Source organism: Podarcis muralis, chromosome 8 (genome assembly GCF_964188315.1).
Source record: "Podarcis muralis chromosome 8, rPodMur119.hap1.1, whole genome shotgun sequence".
In the NCBI taxonomy this organism is placed as follows: domain Eukaryota; kingdom Metazoa; phylum Chordata; class Lepidosauria; order Squamata; family Lacertidae; genus Podarcis; species Podarcis muralis.
The window spans coordinates 55,706,178-55,727,435 of record NC_135662.1 but is presented as its reverse complement, the minus strand read 5'-3'; the positions used below and the strand labels follow the sequence as shown (position 1 = coordinate 55,727,435).

The 21,258-nt window shown below is 41.5% G+C and overlaps 1 protein-coding gene across 3 annotated transcripts in view; it reads left to right on the top strand.

The window, feature by feature from the left end:
• The window catches only part of MBP (myelin basic protein), a 95,792-nt gene that overhangs the window by 22,406 nt on the left and 52,128 nt on the right, over positions 1-21,258 (top strand). For 2 of the 3 annotated variants that reach the window (XM_028737497.2, XM_028737495.2), the window contains exon 2: positions 16,992-17,085. In XM_028737497.2, coding sequence (XP_028593330.1) covers positions 16,992-17,085 — 94 coding nt within the window. Of the gene's footprint in view, positions 1-1,567; positions 1,641-16,991; positions 17,086-21,258 lie in introns of all 3 variants that reach the window. The other variant, XM_028737496.2, reaches the window with a different exon arrangement.

Genomic DNA, 21,258 nt, shown 5'->3' with positions numbered 1-21,258 from the left:
GGTTTATATTATTTTTAATTGCATTTACATCCTACTTTTTTCTCCAAGGAGCTCAAGGTGGTGTAAGCTCAAGGTGGTTCTCCCCTTCCTCATTTAATCCCTACAAGCAACCCTCTGAGGTGGGTTAGGCTGAGAGGCAATGACTGGCCCATGGTCACCCAGTAAGATTCATGACTGAGGGGGGAATTGGACCCTGGTCTCCCAGGTCCTGGTATGACACTCTAACCACTACACCATACTGGTTAAGGTAGTTTAGCTTGTTGAAGGCCAACTGGTTACCTGAGATGTGAACCAGAATCTTCTGGGCTCACACAGTTAACTACTAAGCTGTAGCAAAACCTAAATGCTGTTGCTCAAATTGCACAAATTGGTGGTGGGGGGAATCTCTTCTAGAAGTTGGCAGACAATATGAAATAAGGATCAATAAAGAGCGGTTAACTCTCACTCTTATAGCATACAGAAGTGCTATTAAAATATCACCAATCTGAAAGAAGTTGGCAGTACAAGAATCATGTCAATTTTACTCATGTGATTTCAGTGGATTCTCCCACTGTAAGAACAAACATTGGGTTCTGCTTGCATTGTGTTTGCAGCCTGTTTTGTTCTCCCTGTCTTTCCAAGTGGCATACCTTTCTATCCCTGCTTCCCTCTCACCCACTCGGAAAGACGTGCCAACTGACTTTTTTCTCTGGATTCTCTCTGGTTTCTGTTCCACTTCAGAGAATCAGCATTCTTTTTTGGTCACTGTGGGGAGCACAGCCTTTAAAAATCTTACTGAAAGTAGTTAAATGTCAGCAGAGCCGGCACGATTCTTCATGCACAGCCAACTTGCTTTCAAGATATTGATGTTTTAATAGTGTTTCTGTATACTATAAAGAATGGGAGTTAACTGTTGTTGATTGATCTTTTATTTCTTCTTGTCTGCCAACTCCCAGAAGTGGTTTGTGGCTTATTACTGGGTAAATTATATTAATCAACCACGCTAGCATTTAGCAGGCAGATTTTGAGGATGACTTGGATTTGGAGAATTCACTAATGCTTCCGGGTAATTTGTAGCTTGATAGCATGCACAGACTTAATTTTTGATGTATAACAATTCACTCCTACAGCTGTTTAGGATCAGGCTTCCGAGTGAGTCAGTGTGCCAACAGCTTAAAACAATCAAGAACTTTCTATGCATTGGGCTAAACCTGCCACACAGTGAACCCTGTAGTCTGGATATTGCCCCTACCATGCCTGATCATTGGTCATGCTGACTGAGGCTGATGGGAGTATGATTCCAACAGCATTCTGCAGAATCACAGGTTGCATCACCCCAAAAAGGAGGACATGGTCAGTAGTGCAGAAGTAGTCAATGTGGTGCTCTGCATATGTTGTTGGACTACAACTCCCATCATCCCTGACGTTTGGCCATGCTGGTTCAGACTAATGGGAATTGGAGTTCAGCAGCATCTGGAGGGTACCACATGGGGTACCCCTTCCTTAGCGTACGTAGAGTTAAAGAGACTATAGTTGACTGGCTGATTTTGGAATAACGTAACTTTTCCCCCACTGTTTTTATCTGTAGTTCTGGAAGAAACTTGAGGAGCACCATGGGGAACCATGTTGGAAAACGGGAACAAAGTACCGAGAAGGCAAAGGTAAGAGAGTGTCTGATTTCAAGCATAGTGCTAACTGGATAACAAATTGAAATAATTTAGAGATAATTTCTTACATTTCCCGGAAGTTTTTATTGCTACTCAAGTTCATGGTTGATGAAAATTTTGGTAGGTACAATTTTCTCCCCATCATTTCAGAGCAGCAACAGGATTTGGCTGTGTCTCATATAACAGCTATAAACTCAGAGTGTTCTTTGGGTCAGCGTTTAGGAACGTTGCTCAATATAAAGTATGTTTTTGTTTTTTAATTTGACCTCTAAACTGCATGATTTTATGTCTCATATAGAAGAAGATCTCCCCACATGGTTCATCCACTGAGGATCCAAAACTGAGTTTTTTAATTTTTGTTGTCTTTGCTCTTTTCCCAATAGAAGCCAACATAGACACACACACACACACACACACACACACACACACACACACCCTCAAAGCACATACATTCTTTTGGGAAACCTGGAAGAGTCTCCTATTTATCCCTGCTAAGGAAAACAGCAAAAGGCGTGGAGGGAGGAATTAATGGCATATTTGATTTGGAGCTTTACAAAAGTCCTTGGATAATTTTGCTGCTGAAGAAGGGGAGGTTCTGTGTGGTGATTAGATGCTGCTGGCTGTACCATTGATATTTAGGTTTGCAAATAAAGTGATTCAGATGTGCTGGTTTCATTTTAACTGTTTCATTTCTCTCTTGCCATTTCCCTTGAAATATGAGTCAGTGACTGGTTTTGCTAGTGTTTCAACATATCCTAAAACACATCTTAACCAGCATGTATTGGTTTTTGTGTTTTTCCAGAGTCAATTTTCAGAATCAAGTAATACTTTATTGGGAAGGAAATACCCAGAGTAGAGTGCTGAACATGTAGATGGGGCACAGAATTAATTCCTTCTCACATATAACGTGATTTCGTTCAATTAACTTTACCGTTCTGTGAACCTTTTCCTGGCATACCTACAATGCTTTTTTACTATGTTCTTATATGTACAGTATTGTAAGCTGCCCAGAGTGGTTGGGGAAACCCAGCCAGATAGGTAGGGTGGTAATAATGATGATAATGATGATAATGATAATAATAATAATAATAGTTTGACATAGGATTTCTCCTTCTTTTTAGCTGCATGTGGCAGTCAGGACAACTTTCCAGTGAGATTTCACAAACAACCCCACCTATCTTAGCTGCAGCCTGCAGAGATCTGTCTGTCTGTCTGTCTGTCTGTCTGTCTGTCTGTCTGTCTTTTGCTCTGTGTTTTTAGTTACTATCAGGTGTCTTTGGTGCAATCACATTGTCACGTCACTCGAAAGGGTTCTGGCAGGTTCTTAGCAATAAGTGCTGAGCATCCACCTTCAGCCACCATATGTGAGAAAGACGTAAAATCATCCTGACCTGCAAGGGGGGGGGGGAGTTGGATATGAAATTGTTACAGCTGTATGATTTGAAATACTCATATTATTACTTGGGCAGGTGGTTTAGTGAAGTTAAGGTGCACTGGGGTGACTTCAGCCCAAAGACCCTTAAATTAATTGCATATGGCCTGCAGTATTTTCCAGCTCTCTGGACACTGTGGGCCCACTCCTGCTCTATGGACCACCCCTCTGGGAATTGCTTCTTCTTCCATTTTGTATGTGTGAGAGAGGGAGGGGAGGGATGGGGTGGCACAGAAAGAGAGAGAGAACTATGCAATTTCACAACCATGCAGCCTCAGCCAACTGTCAGTTGTGCACCCTCCCCTTCGACTTTACCTGTGGGTCAACAGCTCTTCTCAGGAAAATATTTCCCTTGTACTACACAGTATAGGCATTATGTAGCCAGTGTGGATGTTTTGAATAAAACCTGTGCGCTGAACACCTTCCCTTAATTAGCCTGCTCTGCCAACGAAAGAAGCAATGGACAAACTGAACTGTAGCTTCCTTTAAAATAACCCAGCTGCATTTATGATTCCCTTCTTGTGCCATCAACCTGCTTCTTTTCAGCCTTTCTTTACACGAACTCTTGAAACAGGCTTAGAAAGTCTATTAAAACCACAAACAGCAGGGGTACAATTACCTTAAAGAGGGGGAATATTGACAAATAAATTTTGCCCCCTTTCTCTTTGCTTTTTGCAAAGCGCTCTTCAAATTGTCTTGTTTCTGAAGTACAAATGTTTAAGATACAGTGTGTTTTGTTGTTGGTGACTTCCCATCAGGCAGCATTCGATCACTGTACTTAAAATAATTAAGGCAGGAGCTGAAAGAGATGTTTTTGCAAGACAGGAAGTGGCAGTGTTCTTGTGGCTTTGGTCTTCAGGGTGGAAGAGGTAATGGGGAGAGCGGAAGCTTTGTTTTCCCACATTCAGCAGACTTCAGTTTGTATCCAGGCTGATTATACTGTAAATTTAAAAAACGGCGTGAACTGCCCTGCAGAAACCAAAGCATGGCTTATTGATAACCTTCTTTTTCTTCGAATTATATTCCTCCCCACCCACCCCCGCCATTTCTGTCTGAAGGTAATTACCCCCACTATGTGCTTTTAAGCTTGTGCATAAAAGATTGAGAGTTAGGGGTGGGCTGGGAGGTGAGCAAGTTTTCTGGCGATACTGAGTTGTTCAGGGTCATTAAAACAAACAAAAAACAGATTGTGAAGAACTCCAAAAGGACCATTCACTGAGTGAATGAGCGGTAAAATGGCAAATGTGATTCAATGTGAAATAAAATGGCTGATATCCTAATGCCATGACACAAATCTATGGTGCATCTGCATGTTTATTTATTTTTTAATCCTGTGAACCACCCTGAGCAACTCCCTTGTGAGGAAAAGTTTTGTTATTTGGCACTTTTTAGATTAGAGTAGTAGTAGTAGTAGTAGTAGTAATTTATTTATACCCCGCCCATCTGGCTGGGTTTCCCCAGCCACTCTGGGCGGCTTCCAATACAATATTAAAATACAATAGTCCGTCAAACATTAAAAAGCTTCCCTAAACAGTAAGAAAAGTAAGAAGTGACATTATAGAAGTTTATAAAATGATGCCTGGATAGAGACAAGTTTCTCTCCCTCTCCCTTGAGACTAGAACTTATGGACTTCCAATGAAGCTGAATGCTGGAGGATTCGAAAGGACTTCTTCATGCAGGACATAGCTAAACGATGGAATGTGCTCACAAAGGAGACGGTGGTGGCCGCCAACCTGGATGGCTTCAAAATTCATGGAGATAAAGGCTACCAGTGGCTACTAGCCATGATGCCTGTGTTCCACTGTCAGAGGCAGTATGCCTCTGAAAGCTAGTTGCTTGGAAAGGCAGGTGGGCAAGGTGCTGTTTCTCTTAGGTCCTGGCTTGAAGGTTTCCCATAGGCATCTGGTCTGCCACTGTAAGAGCAGGATGCTGGACAAGATGGGTCATTGGTGTGATCCAGCAGGATCTTCCTATGCCGCCATGTTTGTAAAGAAATAAAAAATAAAATAAAATCCCCATTGATTCTGTTGCTGTGCCATAGCAGGGAAGATTATGATGGGCTTATGAGCCACAGTTCACATATGATTCTCTTGAAGAATGAGAATTTCAGTTATGAACATACTCAGAGAAACAGCCACATGTTTAAGACCAAGGAAGTCTAGAAGAAGAGTTGGCATCAGCAGAAGGAGAAATTTAATTGTCGTCCCCACTCCCCCCCAAGATTATCGAGCCTGGATAGGAGAGGGAGGAAAGAAGCAACATCACTGATGAAAATAGGAGGAAAGTGAGAAGCAAGGGTTGTGGGGAGGGAGTTAAGATGTGTTCACTGAGTCTGAGGTGGCATCAGTTACGGCTTTTCACCCTTTTAAGTCTGCAGTGTATGGCCTTTTAGGCTGAAGAACTGTTGGCCATTCAGCTGGGCCTCGGTGGGTCTGCAATTTCGTATGACCCATTTCTAATGGCAATATTTCTTAGACCAGGAGAGTCTGTGTCTGCTTCTAATGCATCTATCTATTCCTGCAGAGACATCAGTTTAAGACAAGTCAAATGGCATTTCTGCTTCTTTTATAGCAGCAAGTCATTAATCAACGGAAGATTAAAGTACCTCTTGGGAGGAACATATCTGGAATAACCACTTCCCTGGAGAGCCTTTGTTACATGGAGGTACTCCCCACATTATTTTGATGATAAATAGACCTGACAAAAGATCTCTTAAGAATCTGCTCACAGATTTCCGGGTTGATATAACAATTTCAACTGGAAGCAGAATTCAGCTCATTAGTTATTAAGACTGACATGCTGTGATCGTATTCCAGTAACACATGCAGAATCAGAATCTAGAAAGAACTGGAGAAAAGATCAAAGAGAAGAGCAATAGAAGCTAGTGGAGTCTAAAGCAAGGAGGGGGAGTCTGGGACCTTCCAGGTGCTGTTGAATTTCAGCAGCCTGAGCCAACACGAACAATGGTCAGAGATGATGGGAGATGATGGGGGGGGCACTAGGGCTATTCCTACTTTGTAGAGTCCCCAATATTTCCACCTGGCCTGGAGGAGAAAACAAGCTTAGCTGTGAGGTGTAATTGGAAAATATTCCACTTTTTGTTGTTGTTTAGTCGTGTCCGACTCTTCATGACCCTATGGACCAGAGCACGCCAGGCACTCCTGTCTTCCACTGCCTCCCGCAGTTTAGTCAAACTCATGCTGGTAGCTTCGAGAACACTATCCAACCATCTCGTCCTCTGTCATCCCCTTCTCCTTATGCCCCCCATCTTTCCCAACATCAGGGTCTTTTCCAGGGAGTCTTCTCTTCTCATGAGGTGGCCAAAGTATTGGTGTCTCAGCTTCAGCTTCAGGAATTCCACTTTTAAGTTTGCTTAATTCCCATGAAACAGATTTTCTAGAAGTTCTTCTCATTCTTATTGTGTAATAGACAAGACGCTGAGTATTAAACAGATCACTGACACTTCTATGTGTTTTCTTTGCCATCCCATTGCCCAGAAGATCTAATGAGCCAAATCTGATGGATGATATTTGAGGAGGTAGAAAAGAAGTATGTTGGGAAACTGCAAACCAGGATTCCTGAGTAATGAGGCATAATACGGCCGGGTTTTCCACTGGCTTTGAAAGAATGATCAAACTGAAACATAGACTATGTGTTATAAATGAAACCATTGATTGAAGCAAAAGGTCTTTTTTGCAGGTGGGCAAATTCCCTGTTCTGCTCTCCTCTTCCCATACGTGCACACCTATGTATTTATTTTTATTTTTGTTGTGGGCATGCTAAACAGATAGGCTTGTCTGCTGCATCTACTTTTTTTATTAAGCTGGAGTGACCAGAACTCCTCTGAGTCTTCCTGATCAGAAACAGAGTATGCTCATGAGCTTCCCAGATACTTTTGGGCTGTCCATAGCTGAAAGCAGAGTCACATCTTGAAAGTGAATCTTAGGCGCCTCATGGAATAGAAGGGCATCGGTAGGTGTAATTAGCCGAAGACAATTGCTATTTTGATAAGCCATGTCCACATTCTCTCATTTGATAAACATTGTCTCTCACCAGTGGCAGAGATGTGATACAGATCCACTCTATCTGAAAATAAAATCATCGGGGTAACTTTTAACTGGAGAGAGAACTCATAGTTCACAGCAAATTCATTAAGATAAGCCTGTGTGTGTGTGTGTGTGTGTGTGTGTGTGAGAGAGAGAGAGAGAGAGAGAGAGAGAGAGAGAGAGAATCACTTTTCATATATTTTCTTTTGCATATTTTGTGTGTTTCTGCCTCACAATAAATTGTGTAGGATATCCTCAGTTATAATGTTCCAGATATTATTGCAAATTTACAACAATCCAAAAATAACACCCCTTCATTTTCAGCAAATTTCTTCCTGCATTTTCCAGTTACTTAAATCAGAGCCTTTATTAATTGTAGCAATTGATCAATCTCTCTTCTTTCTCCCCCCCCTTTTTTAAAAAAACAGCAACTGATGATCAAAATGCAATTTTTTGCTAGCTAATCCCAAGGGGGTTACATTTCCACAGTATGTTTCCAAGTTACTTCCTTTGCTCAGTTAGAGATGGTGTCCTTATTTCCATAATTCTTTCCACCTCTTTAGATTCCCTTCTTTGCCAGCTTTGTTAGAAGGAGAACTTAATCTTGATGGAGCAGTTGTGTTTACTGTGCTGCCATCCGCTATTTTACTTCAAGACAGCTTACTCCATAGGTTCTGTCACCAAATAATGTTCAGCTGAAAAAAGATTGAAATGTTTCTTATCCGTAGGGCATGTTCTGGAAATGAACTTGGGCTTCTTTCTGGTATTGCTGTTCTCATGTCAGTACATGTACTTGTTACTGCTGTCTGGAATTCGTTGTTTTCAAATATAATTTGAGTTTACTAGAAATAGCACATTAATATCCTGGAATGCTATAACGGCCTTGAAAACATGGCCCCCGTGATTGATGGATCATTGGTATGTCTATTACATTATGAGAGAAAGGGTAACTAGAACGACAGGCTGTTTTTGGCTGTCCAATTGCAGTTAAAATTGATACCTTCCTTTAGCCACAAGATGTCATTAAACATCCCCTTTCATTTCCCAGGATAGTTTCTGGAGTTGCATTTGACCAAATGAGATGTGTGAGAGAAGTTTCTTTTAAGTTTCAACCTGTAGTCTAGCTGTACAAGAGAACTTTTTTGAAAACAACAACTGTATAGATATGACACACCATGTTTGGGTGAAAAACAATGGATTCTTTCTAGCAGAACAGGACTTTCTATTTGTAGATGAATCAGCTGTCACCTGGGAGTGAAAGGCAACAAGCCACTCCCTGCTATGGTATTTGGGTGAATCATTTCCTTGCAATTTCCATATCTTCACTAGAAATCATAGATATTTATCTGAAGCTGCTACGGAAATTTCATGTGATATGAAGCTCTCTTCTTGCTAGACTTTCTGAGGTCAGCCAAATATTGTGCAAATGCCACTGTTGTTGTAAATAAACAAAACTAAACACTAAAATGCAAGAGTTAATGTTTTTGATTTAGTATTTAGCTAGCCACATCTACCTGGTTTTAGTTTTTTCTTAAATCTAAGGGAAATCCTTATAAATAGCATTGTTGCATATCTCTATGATTTGCACGTCATGGCTTGTATCTAAGGAAATGCTGAGTCAACGTTCTGTCAGTGCAAGGATTCCTGCTTGTGCAACACAGCTTCCCCTCTCTCCTTCCCCCATGTCCCCCTTGGTCTGTTCTGGGGCTTCCCCCCTACCCTCCAGAGCAGATTTGTGGCAAATTTGTAGGGGCACTAACAGGAATCTTTGCATTGATGCAACACTTACTTAGTGCAGTATTGGATACAAGCCTATAAGCTTCTGTAATGTAACACACTTGCTGATCAGTTACTTTTATTTGATTATAGGATTTTAAGGAAGATATTTACAGAGTAAAGCAAGAAGGAAGAAAGTGTAGCCATTCAGATGGTGCTGGATTCTCATCAGTCCTGGCCACCATGACCAATAACCAGGAATTATGCTATTCAATATCTGTTGGAAGCCATTGGGAGTAATCCTTTGGAGATTTGGGGTGTGGTGTCACCAGTATGCTGATAAAATGTGGCTTTAATTCTCCATTACACCAGCAGAAGCTCTGCCTGTTCTCAACTGGGGCCTGGATGCAATGGTGGTCTGGAGAAGGGCCATTAAACTGAAATTGAATAAGACAGACTGAGCGAAAAGTGGTTCCCGGAACTTGCCTGTTCTGCATGGATTTACACTCCCTGTGCAAGAACAGGTGTATAGTTTAGAGGTGTTACTAGAATCATAATTGTCTCTAGAGACTCAGGTAACCTATGTTGTGAGGAGCACCTGTTACAAACTCCAGTTGGTACACCAACTATGCCTTTTTCCTGGCCTGGCATAACTTGGCCACTGTGACTGACACATAGGTAATCTCAATTTGGGATTTCTCTTGAGACTGAACCAGAAACTAGTGGCTGGGGAGTGTGGACCTGGTTCTGCATATTTGACACCTGTGTAGAGGTTCCTGCACTGGTTGAGCTGGTAGCTTCTGGCCCCGTTCAAGGTCTTGTTACTAACATATAAACCCATAAGAACTTTCCAGACCTGCTGCAAAGGTCATCAGGGAAAATTTTATTAGTGGCATTACAACCTGCAGATTATTGTATAGCGGTGACCTGGAAAGGGGCATTTTCGACTGCTGTGCCTATTTTTTGGGATATCTTTCCTGTTGCTGATAGGAGGTGGTATGGTGGGGTGGAGGCAGGTGAATTGCTGCTGCTTACTGGAAGGGAGGAGGAAAGGTGGTGGCAAGGTCAGCAAGGTGCAAACGCACCAAGCAGAGCCAATCTGTTCCCCTGCTAAAGCTTCTGCACTGTGCTGCCCTCCCTGCCACCTCACCTCTCTAAACCTTGGTAAGTAACAGCAACGCACCTGCTGAGAGGTCAGGAAAGCGCCTCCGCCCCACCTTGCCATCCGCTACTGCCCCCTGCTGTGCAGGAAGCACCATCTGTTACACATCATCTAAAGACTTCTATTTTTGCTCGGGCCTTCCCCAGTTATTTGTGTTGAAGCTTTGTATTTTCTGAAGCTGCTTTTAATGTTAAGGGTTTTATATTGGTGGTTTTGTATTGTATATTTTATAATAATGTTATGCACTGCTTGGAGATTATTTACACGATCAGTGGTTTTGAAATAATGTTAAATAAGATAATGGGTAGTGTCGTTCAGCAACAGCTGGTGAGCCACAGGTTCCCCATCCCTGCTGAAATGAGAAAAGGATAGCATCAGGAAATTATGTTCATGTTGAGCAAACATTTCACTTCAGGGTGCATGCTGCTGGTGCAATAGAAAAAAGCATTTTTTTAATGTTAGGAAATCTTTCATCCATTATATAGTAATTGCTGTAATTTTGAAAAAAAAATAAATTAGAAATTTAATTGACATGCTAACATCTTCGTACTTGGAATAAGAAAGGTAGAGAACCAATCGCTTTTTTCTTTGTTAGCACGGCAAAGAAAGGAAGCCTTGTTGTTTCCTTTTTTTACTCTGAGATGACTGTGGAAAATAATGAGCTTATGACAGGGATGGAACTGACCTGCAGATAAAAGCTTAGTTCAGAATTGAGGTAAAGGGTGTGCTTTAGAATTCCACCAGGCAAGTGGTGGCAAGGGAGAAGGATGATGAACTGCAGCATATAAATGAGTTAACAGCCTAAAAAGAATTATATAGTGGTTTCAAGAAATAAATGTCCCCAGCATTGTGAAATAATTTCCTTTAGGATGTAATTGTGGATTAATTTGACAGAATTATCCCCTTTTTACCTGCCGGGTCACGCAAGGCGTGGTGATTACTAACACCCAGGCCTCAAATCTGACACTCCCTTATGAGAGTGCCTTTAAGTTGACCCTTGTGCCAGTGAAGCACCATAGTTCACCTGCAGCAGGTGAGATGGAGCAGGTGGGCAGTCCAGTGAAGAAAGGCAAACACCTTCCTACTATGAAAGTTTTTCATCAAACAAGGAGCCATCCCCTAGAATTAGTCCAGCTTTGTCTCACACTGCATTCACTGAAGACCTTTGCTGGTTCCCCTAGTTCTCCCCCCCCCCCCCGCCCCGCTCAAAGAAACTTAGCAGTCCATGTGGTATCTGTACTTCTATTAGTGCTGGTAGCTGAACGTTCCTCTTCAACCAGGCCTTGGGCTGATTAACACCCGATGCCCCTTTAAATGTATTGTGTGGGGGGTACTGGTTTGTTGTTAATTTTACTATGGATTTTGTGGTTTGTATATTGTAATTTTATGTTGTGAACCTCCCTGAGATCTGCCGAGTTTGTATAATTTAATAAATAGTAGTAATAATAATTTCCTCTGGACAATCAAAAGCGCTTTACACCATTAGCCAACTGCTGAAAAATACGTGTGTGTGTGTGTGTGTGTGTGTGTGTGTGTGTGCCTCTCAGTGTCTCCAGTTGCCAGCCAACCTTCCCTGCTTCCTAATTACTATTATTATTATTTGTGTTTGTTTGCTCTCTTATGGTACAGATACCTCATCAGCGCTTCATTGCATTAACTGTAGTGTACTTGTAATAGATGGCTTTAGGAGATCACATTATAAATCTATCCAGCTTCTATTTCCCCCCAGGAACTTTTAACACAGAGTTTTTGCAGTGTCCATTGAACATCACTTTCAGGTAGTTTATATTCTGTACTCTAGGCTTTTATGAGGCTGCCTGCATTGTTCTTCAGCGAGTTCTAAAAGAACATTGTGATTGCAATATTCACATTTGTGGCCTAGACTCCTTTGAGAGCCCAGTAAAAACATACTCAGCCTAGTGCCAGTTGTCAGTGTCATGTTAATAGTGCATTCAGCACATTTCCAGAAAGTTTAGCTTGGCTGAAAGACTGAAGTATGGACAGAAGAAGACACCATCCCCAGCAATCTCACTCATTTTCAGATATTTCACTGCCATTCATGGCTGTGGTTAAGTGAAGGAGGGGTCCTCAAGGCATCTCCATAGCCTGCCTCTTTGCCTGTTAGTCAAGTTGATGAACTGATGACTTCTAAATATTACTGGGTACATTTAAGCACAGGGATGAGCATCCTTTCCTGTAGTGATTTACAACAAGGGGAAATTTTTGAGACAATGCTGTGTCTTGTCAGGGAGAGTCAAAATTTTAAGTTTGTTCCTACTTTTATTCATTCTGATTTTATATCATTTTGTTCCAATTTGTTTAATCCCATTTTATTTTAACATCTGTTAAATATACAGACACATTCCTAAAGGAGAATGTTGTGATTTCCCTACAAAATTCAGAATTTCAGGTTTATGCAGTTGCACATAATATAATTTTGGTCTGAGTTAATTTCTACTGATGTTACCTGGTTCTGATTTCATATGGATACAAACTTTCCATTGTTAAATTCTTGTGATTGCCAGATTACCAGATGCAAACAAATCTACTGTATCACAATAGTACAATATCTGCAATCTCACCTGAATATAGAATTTATCAGTAAAGCTAAATAAATTGAAGAAGATGGGAATGTTACATGCAGTGTCCCATCGTTCCAGGCACATTTTGCAACAGGGAATTTCATTAGGGCGAGCAGTTTCTGAGCTTAGGGTGCAGTACTGCACCTAAGATTTCATATTAAAATTACAGAGTGGAAGGAAAGGAGGAGGTTTTTCTGCCTCCCCACTTCCAGCTACTCTCTCTGAAAACTGGAGAAGAGACCCTCTTAAGAATATTAGGGGGAGGTGAGCAGGGGAAAGACTAGACCATGTGAAAAATGAACATAATGTTTTAGCTGCAGTGATTCATTTTCAACTTTGTATTCTTGTTATTAAAAAGTGTGCCTAGACATTCCATTGTTGTGCCCATAACCTAGGTTTAAGGTGCCATTTAGCTCCTGGCTTTCATATCTCAGTTTCTAACACTGGTTACATGGCTGGTTCATTTATTAGCATTGTTTAATTTCAAATCATTAATGCTCCCATGTCATCCCAGAAACACTCTTCAATGCCATCTGTGAACACAACACAGAGGAGGGTTGTTGTTGTTGTTGTTTTCATTTTCTGCTGCTAACTTCTCAAGATTATAGGTTTTATTGCTCTGCAATCCGCAATAAACTCAGAGCAGATGTTTAGATCTTGCAGCATTTCAAACATTCTTGCTTCTGGAATGTACAGGTTTATAGCTTCAGGGCTATGATAGATAAGGGTTAGGATTAGGCATAAAAATCAGTGCTGAAATAAATTAGTCTTTCATTCAGGAAAGTGACTTTTATTTATGACATTCCTGTATTATACATCCGCATCTTGGGATTCTCAGCTATCTCTGCCTAATTGCTTAATGGCTGTACTGATGTCAAGTCAGAAGTGTGTAAGCAGTGCAACGAATTAATTTGTCTCTTTCACTTCTCTTGGAAGCATCAGAGCAGCATACTTGTTCTTAGTCTCTCACCTAAATCATGGCCTTGACCTACTATGTCTCAGACACCTTGCGCCTTCAACTTGCCTGAACTCTGGATTTGATCCAGACTTACTCATGTCAAAGCCTATGGGCTGTGTATGACAGGCAGAATGATTGAAACATTCAATCCACTACCAGGTGGTAGTATCCCTCCACTCAGCCCTGCTTGGATCCAGCTGGCACAGCAAAGAGGCTTTTCTTCACCACTTGCCCTTGTCAGTGTGAATGGCAGGGCTGTGTATGTGGCAGTGGTTAAGATGCTCCATTAACACTGGAGAGTGTAGGTAATCCTGGCCTTGATGGTCTGACTCTGTAGAAGGCAGCTTCCTGTAACCTGCTGGTGGCTAGGGGTTTCGACTATGTTAAAGCCGGGGAGGTTGGCCACACTGCTCTTACAGCTATTTCCTATGTTTGGGAAATACCTGTAGATCTCAGGGCAGTTCACAACATAGTATTACAATATATAAAAAACACAGAAATACATAAGAAAAATAAAAAAGACAAAGACAACCCAATAACCCCCCCACACACCCCACCACACATTTAAAAGGGCATCAGATGTAAATTAGCCCAAGGCCTGAATTTTAAAAGATCAAGATCCTGCAGATACTGAAGCAAGCACAAGAGAGCACTAGAACATTTGAGAAGCACTGTGGAAGGCGACAAGTTCTTGTCAGAGATTTCCCATAGCACTAGAATGCACAAAGCACCACTGAGACAGAAATAACTCAAGGAAGCTTTGGTTCATTCAGAGAACAATGGCTTATATTCTGGGTATATGTGGAAGAGACTTGACACACCAACGTAAGTAAGGCTGCTGCAAAACAGCCACTTCCAGTAATTTTTTAGCTGTCATTTGTCTTTTAAAGCAAATGGGTGCGATACACAACCTAATTCCATAAAACAGACTATGTTCACACAAACACCATCTTTAACAAATCCATAGCACCTTAGAACATGTGTGTTGTTGTTACGGACCCACCCACAGTGACCCTTCCCCAGGGAGCAAGGCCTTACCCAAGAAAGGTGACGAAACTGGACAAGGCAGTGTTCTGGGATTAAAAAAAATTGGCCACAACTTTCTTTGGCCAACTGCAGTCCTGAGGTCAGGTGCAGCTGGCTTTTGTCAGCCAAGGTGGACCGGACTGTAGCCTGTTCCATTCCACCTGTTCTCCGCCTTTGAAGTAAGCAATACCTGCTTAGTCCATGCAGCAACAAAGCAGAGACATAGGCACTGAAGCTGCAATCCAGTGCACATTAATCTGGGTGTAAATTCAGTTCAACTCAATGAGCTTACTTCTGAGAAGACATTGACAGGACTACACTTTGCATCGTAGTTGGTAGCCTTCTTAAAGTAGTTGATTTAAGAGAGTGTAGATATATATATGGATAGGCTCCCATTTTCATTTGTATTAGAATAAAAGCAATTAATATAAACCTCATAATTATAATATTTAGGTAATTAAAACACACCCAAACAGGTCATGAATCTCTCCAGCCAGCTGAGAGACTAGAGGATGCGCTCTCCATTCTTGTCATTAAATTGTGAGCAATGGACTGCAAGACCTCTTAAGACACTAGGAAAGAAAAAATAGACAGTCAGATTAGAGTTAGGTTTTTACATCCTAATCTGTAGTAGAAAATTCTCACAACATCTGGTACCCACTAGCAAATGAGCCAGCGTCAACATTCTGGTTTTGAGATATAAAGCCCTACAATGCTTAGGACCTAAATGTTGGGATGCATCAGGCAGGCCCCCAGCTTGCTCCAGCCCACCGGCCGGCAGCCGTGCGAACTCCGGTCTCCCTTGGAACAGCACCAATCAGCGACTCATAGCTTCAGAAGCCTTCAGAAACCTGAGCACGCTGTAATCAGCAGAGTGAATAACTCTTCACAACGGAAGTGGCGGACAGAGGCATATATAAAGTGTATTTACAAGCATTTTATTCAGCATAGTTCATAGACAAAGAAAACATGTCTGCTCTCTTTTGTGTCTAAGCGAAAGCAGGAAGCACAAAGCAAAAGCAATACACAAACAGAAATTCCCAGCAAGCTATGCTGGAATGTAAACAGACATGTGACATACAACAGCTCCACACATCTGTTTAGGTGGAACGGAACATCATAATCCTAACACTAAATATTTCATGGCTCTCCTTTTCCCATCTATACTTGCTCAGACGTTATTATCTGGAAGGGGCGCCCTCTGAACTGTGCTTCACCTGCCAGGCCGCTTGCTTTCGTATGGTTTGTGAAGATTCTGTACGCTGAATAAGAGCATCCAAACCTGGAGGGGGAATCGCTGTGTAGCTATGTCCCATGAATTCTGTTCCTTCTGTATCTAGTACATCTAACCAGCCTAGCAGGGCCACATTCAGCTTGGTGGGCCATAGGAACATAGGAAGCTGCCTCATGCCAAGTCAGACCATTAGCTCAGTCTTGTCTGCAGCAGCTGTCCAGGGTTTCAGATGCCGTGGATCAACCTGAGACCTACATGCAAAGATGATGCTCTACTGGTGAGCTGCGGCCATTCCCAAAGTCAAAATTTGGTGGGTTAGACTGCAGGCATGGTAAGGCAAAGTCAGAATTTCAACTAGGTTCTCACAGTTTCATGGCCAATGTGCTGCTTCCTATTCTATGCGGGCTCTTGATGTCCTCCAGTGCTCCTGGATAGCTCAGTTGGTTAAAGCGTGGTGCCGATAACACCAAGGTTGCAGGTGCGATCCCCATTTGGGACAGCTACATATTCCTGCATTGTAGAGGGTGGGACTAGATGGTCCTCATGGTCCCTTCCAGCTCTACGGTTCTATGATTCTTTGCTTCCAAAATTCAGATACCTTCAAAGAACCAAGCCCAGTCCTTTCGGCAGCTGATTGATTGCAGCCCGTTGCCAAATGCCAGTCCATGAGCACCTCTTGATTAATGCCAATATTCCAAATAATGGAGGAACCAAGCACAAATCATGGCTCGTCCACAGCATGGACACACTCCCAGGTTGCACCTGTTCTGCCTTTCAGGTTGGCAGACACTGGCTTAAGCAGCGCACTCCCCAGACCCTGCTGGACAACATTGTCAGAGGACAGCGAGCAGCAGCCACCATTGACCCATGATGAGAGCCAGAAACTGACATCAGTAAATGTCTTTCTGTCAGTTTCTTAAAATCAGGGCTTAAAATTGAGCCAGGAGTCAGCCTCTGGACATGTTTTTAGGCTCCCCAGCACATGTGAAGAATTGATATAAACAGGGTCTATGCACATGTACAGAGTCTATTTTGTCCCTTCTAGGATCAGAGGTCAGACTTCAAAGCAGCATGAGCCTGGCTCCTGGTGTATTTCTCTGTAGAAGTTAAGAACTGCCTATTTGCTGATGAACAATAATTTCTTGCAGCTGCTCCTTTGCTGACTCTTGTAATGTACATTTTTTTCAGAACACTGAAGGAAAAGTGGAGGAAGCTGAAAACAAAGCGAGCCCCAAAGCAGACCGGCTCACCCAGCAACCCTCTGAGGACAACGAAGTTTTTGGTATGTGACCTAAGTATCAGAGCCGTGGTTCCCGAACCCTTTTCCCCACTTAAATCTTGCTGAGAGTTTTGGTGTACCAACTGTAGTGTGTTGCATTAGATAGTTTCTTTTATTTCTGATATTTCATATTGTAGAAGGTAGCACTAGACGCCATTTTAAAAGAAGCAAAGTTTCTGTGAAGTTGGCAGGTGTATGTATGTCATCATTTGAGCACCAGCACACTGGCTAGGGATGAGGCAAGTGATGCCTTTGCAAAGGAAGAAAATAAAGGGACGGAAGGGGGAGACATAGTTCTAAATGTTCAACATGATAATTGTGACTTACAATCCATTCTTATGCATGCTTCCACTCAGGTGGACTACAACATCCATCACCCCAATTGTTAGCCCAACTGGAGCCTAACAGTATCTGGAAGGTCACAGCTTTCCCATCCCTGACTGAAAGGCTTGATTTTGAGTATTTACATCTTCATAATATCTTATGTTGTGGGAGAAGAAGTTTGCGTAGATGACAAGAGCAATTAAATTAGAAGAGGTGGCGATAGCATTTGGAGCAAGGGATGTGCATTTGTTCTGGCCATGTTAGGAGCAACGCTAGGAAACAGAACTTCAAAATAATTATCCAGTGGTATATAATAATGTACTGTGAAATACAACTTCAGGACCGTTGCATAAGCACTGGAGAGAAGTGGAGGGAACAACTGCAACACATGGGAGTTATGCTCAATGGTAAAGAAAGCTGGGAATAGGAAGTTATGATGCACTTTAACAGCATATTCTTGTATTACAACAGTGGCTACTGTTAAACATAATTCATCAGTTTAAAAGCTCTGTGGATATGTCATTTTAAAAAATATGTTGGCGCAATAATAAGGAAAAACAAAAGTTATACGAAACAAGTTCAATAACTGCTTGGGGGGGAAGAGAAAGAGATTGAGTATGTAGGAGGAGAAAGCGAAATACTGGAATCATTAATAGCGCTTGATAACTTACTGCGCCTTATATTTTGCTTCTTAAGAGGTAGGTTTCTGCAGGAAACAGTGGGTTGCATTGAACTAACCTTTATTCAGAGTAAAGCAATCAGAGTTAATGGCCATGACTAACTTAGATCCATTTATTTCAGTGGGTCAGCTGAGTAAAAGTTAGTTGAATGTTAGAGTAACGACTCAGAATAAAATAAAATAATATGCAGTAGATATGGCAATGGCAATTACACCTTATATCTGGGCTGCTTTTTGATGCAGTTCATTTATATAACACATTCACTGCCATTCTCCAGCAGCGGTAAACAAGATAAGGAAAGCAAGCACGAATGGAAGCAAATAGACACACAGCAACTTACCTGATTAATTCTTTCCTTGGCCGACACTGTTTAGCTGCCATGCAGTGGATGAAGGCTGTGAGGTTATTGCAGTTCACAGTGATCTGCTGGGCATCTCCATCCATCAGCTGTAAGCACAATTGTTCCTTGAGAACAAGTCTTCGCATTAATGCCAAATGGTGACAAACCAACACAAAGCTCATTCTGGTTAAGAGAGTGCCGAGAGGTTGTTGCAAGGTGGTGTCATGATCACAGCACAATCCTCCCCTGTTTTTGTTCATTTTAAGGTGAGGATTTGACTAGTGCTGTTATGGACTGGTCAAATCTAAGCAACGCTAATTTGTTGTTTAGTCGTTTAGTCGTGTCCGACTCTTCGTGACCCCATGGACCAGAGCATGCCAGGCACTCCTGTCTTCCACTACCTCCCGCAGTTTGGTCAAACTCATGCTGGTAGCTTCGAGAACACCATCCAACCATCTCGTCCTCTGTCATCCCCTTCTCCTTCTGCCCTCCATCTTTCCCAACATCAGGGACTTTTCCAGGGAGTCTTTTCCTCTCATGAGGTGGCCAAAGTATTGGAGTCTCAGCTTCAGGATCTGTCCTTCCAGTGAGCAAGCAATGCTAATTAACAGGCTCTAATCCTATAAAGAAATATTAATTTCTATAGCATTTGTACAAAATGACATTTAAGTAATTCTGCTAATCAAATGCAAATGTGATCAAAAGTAACATCTGTTTAGTGAACTTAATGGATTACTGTCAAATACATAAAAAGAGCATTTTTTTTTTCCTGACCGCATTGTAAGTGTTCTGAAAAGGAAGTGGAAATAATTTCTGACAGTAATGTGCTATGTAGGGAGAGAGAGATGATCGAAGTCTAATCATTTGTTAAAGGCAGCTGGGGGGACTATTATTATTATTATTATTATTATTCATTTCCTTTCTATACCACTTTGTATTTTTAAGATAAAAATCTCAAAGTGGTTTACAACATACATTAAAATGTCACATGAAGCAACCCAGAGTGAAACATTACAGAAGAAAGCCAAATATACATTTAAAGCAGTGTAATTAACTAAATTATTAACTAAAATATTTAGTTTATATTTAGTATAAACTAAATATTATCTTAAAGACTTCAAAATAAAATCCTACTAAGGTGATCATGTACAGAATGCACATTTAACACAGCAAAGTTAATAAAAAAATGATCTAAACATTTCTAAAGGAAGTCAACTATAAAATGCACATTTAAAGCAGCACAATTAGCAAGAAAGAAAAATACCCCCAAGCCACACAATCAATAATTTTAAATATATAATTTATGAATATTTTCCAAATAAAATACTGACCCTTTTAAGTGTTCTGAAAGGGTGGAAACAATCTTGAAAACCTGGAAAAATCAAGATGAGATGGGGAAATGGGGCAAACTGAGGAGGTGTTGGAGGCTGCATAAAATGAGATTGGGAGCAAAATGCAGGTTATTCCCCCATGCTCTAAAATATGTAACAAAAACAATAGACAATCTCAGTTATACCCATCTGGCCTTAAACTCCTTCCTTCCATCCTTCCTTCTCTCCACCTCTCTTGCACATGCATAGCATGTCATCTTTTTTGTAAAGTTCCTTCCAAGTTCAGCCAACTCCGCCCAAGCTTTATTTTGATCAAATTAATTCCAACGTGTAAGCATCCGTTCAAGGCATTATTTCTTAACGTAAAGGCCATGAACTGTATGTACCAGCCATCACTTTATTCTTGTTAGCTGCAAGCATGATACTTCGCATAGATTCAGAGCAATGGCATCTCTCGCGTCAGGCCAGAATTTAACCAGCCCAGTTGGGCCTCTATTATTACTATTGTTATTATTATTGCTGCAGTATTACCTGCCCTTCAGCCTAAGGTCCCAGGGCAGGTTGCAGCTATTAAAACACAACATTAATATAAAAAACCAATATTACACAGTACCAAGAACAGTTGAAGACAATATTACAAAAATAAGGTGGATTCTTAAAACACACATCTCAAGTGTCAAAAGGGAGGATAAGGAGGTGAAGCTATGTTAGCACCACCACTTCTGTGCTTGTGAAAACAGGTATATAGTATTACTTTTTATGATCTGATGAATTAGTTCTAGAAGTAGGAAATCTGAGAATATAACCCCAATGGCTGACTACACTGATTAGTTTCCTGGCTCGATTCAAAATGCTGGTCTTGGCCTATAAAGCCTTCTGCGACTCAGGACCCCAATACCTCAGGGAAGGGACTCCCTCTCCCCCCATGAACCTACCTACACCCTGCATCAATCATCAGGGGCCCTTATTTGTGTGCCCCCTCCAAGGGAGCTTCTGTGAGTGGCAACACAAAAATGGGCCTTTTCAGTGGTGGCTCCCAATTGCGGAATGATCTCTTTGGAGAGATGTGCCTAGTTACATCTTTATCAACTTTAAGGTGCTATTCCTGTTCATCCAGGCATTTGGCTTTTAATTGGAGTCATGTGACATGATGATACCCTAGCTTGCATTGGTGTTCATCTTTTAGCAGGATGAGGCAGGATTCATCCTTTTTTCTGTTGGTGCAAGAGGGGCACATTTAGTCATTCAAGTTCTTTTATCGTTCTGTTGTATTTTACATTTCTCTGTTATGTATGTTTTTTATCATTGTAAGCCGCTTTCAGGCATTTTTGTAGTAAGCGATGAATGAATGCTATAAAAATAGTAGAAAAAATAGTCAGTGCTTTTGTGTGTGTGCTGGCACTCACTGCTACAGAGCAGTGTCACCTTTTTTTTCTGCCCATGGCACCCATTGTGTGCTTACACCCACTTTATTAGTAACAGCTTAGGTCCTGGGTACCTC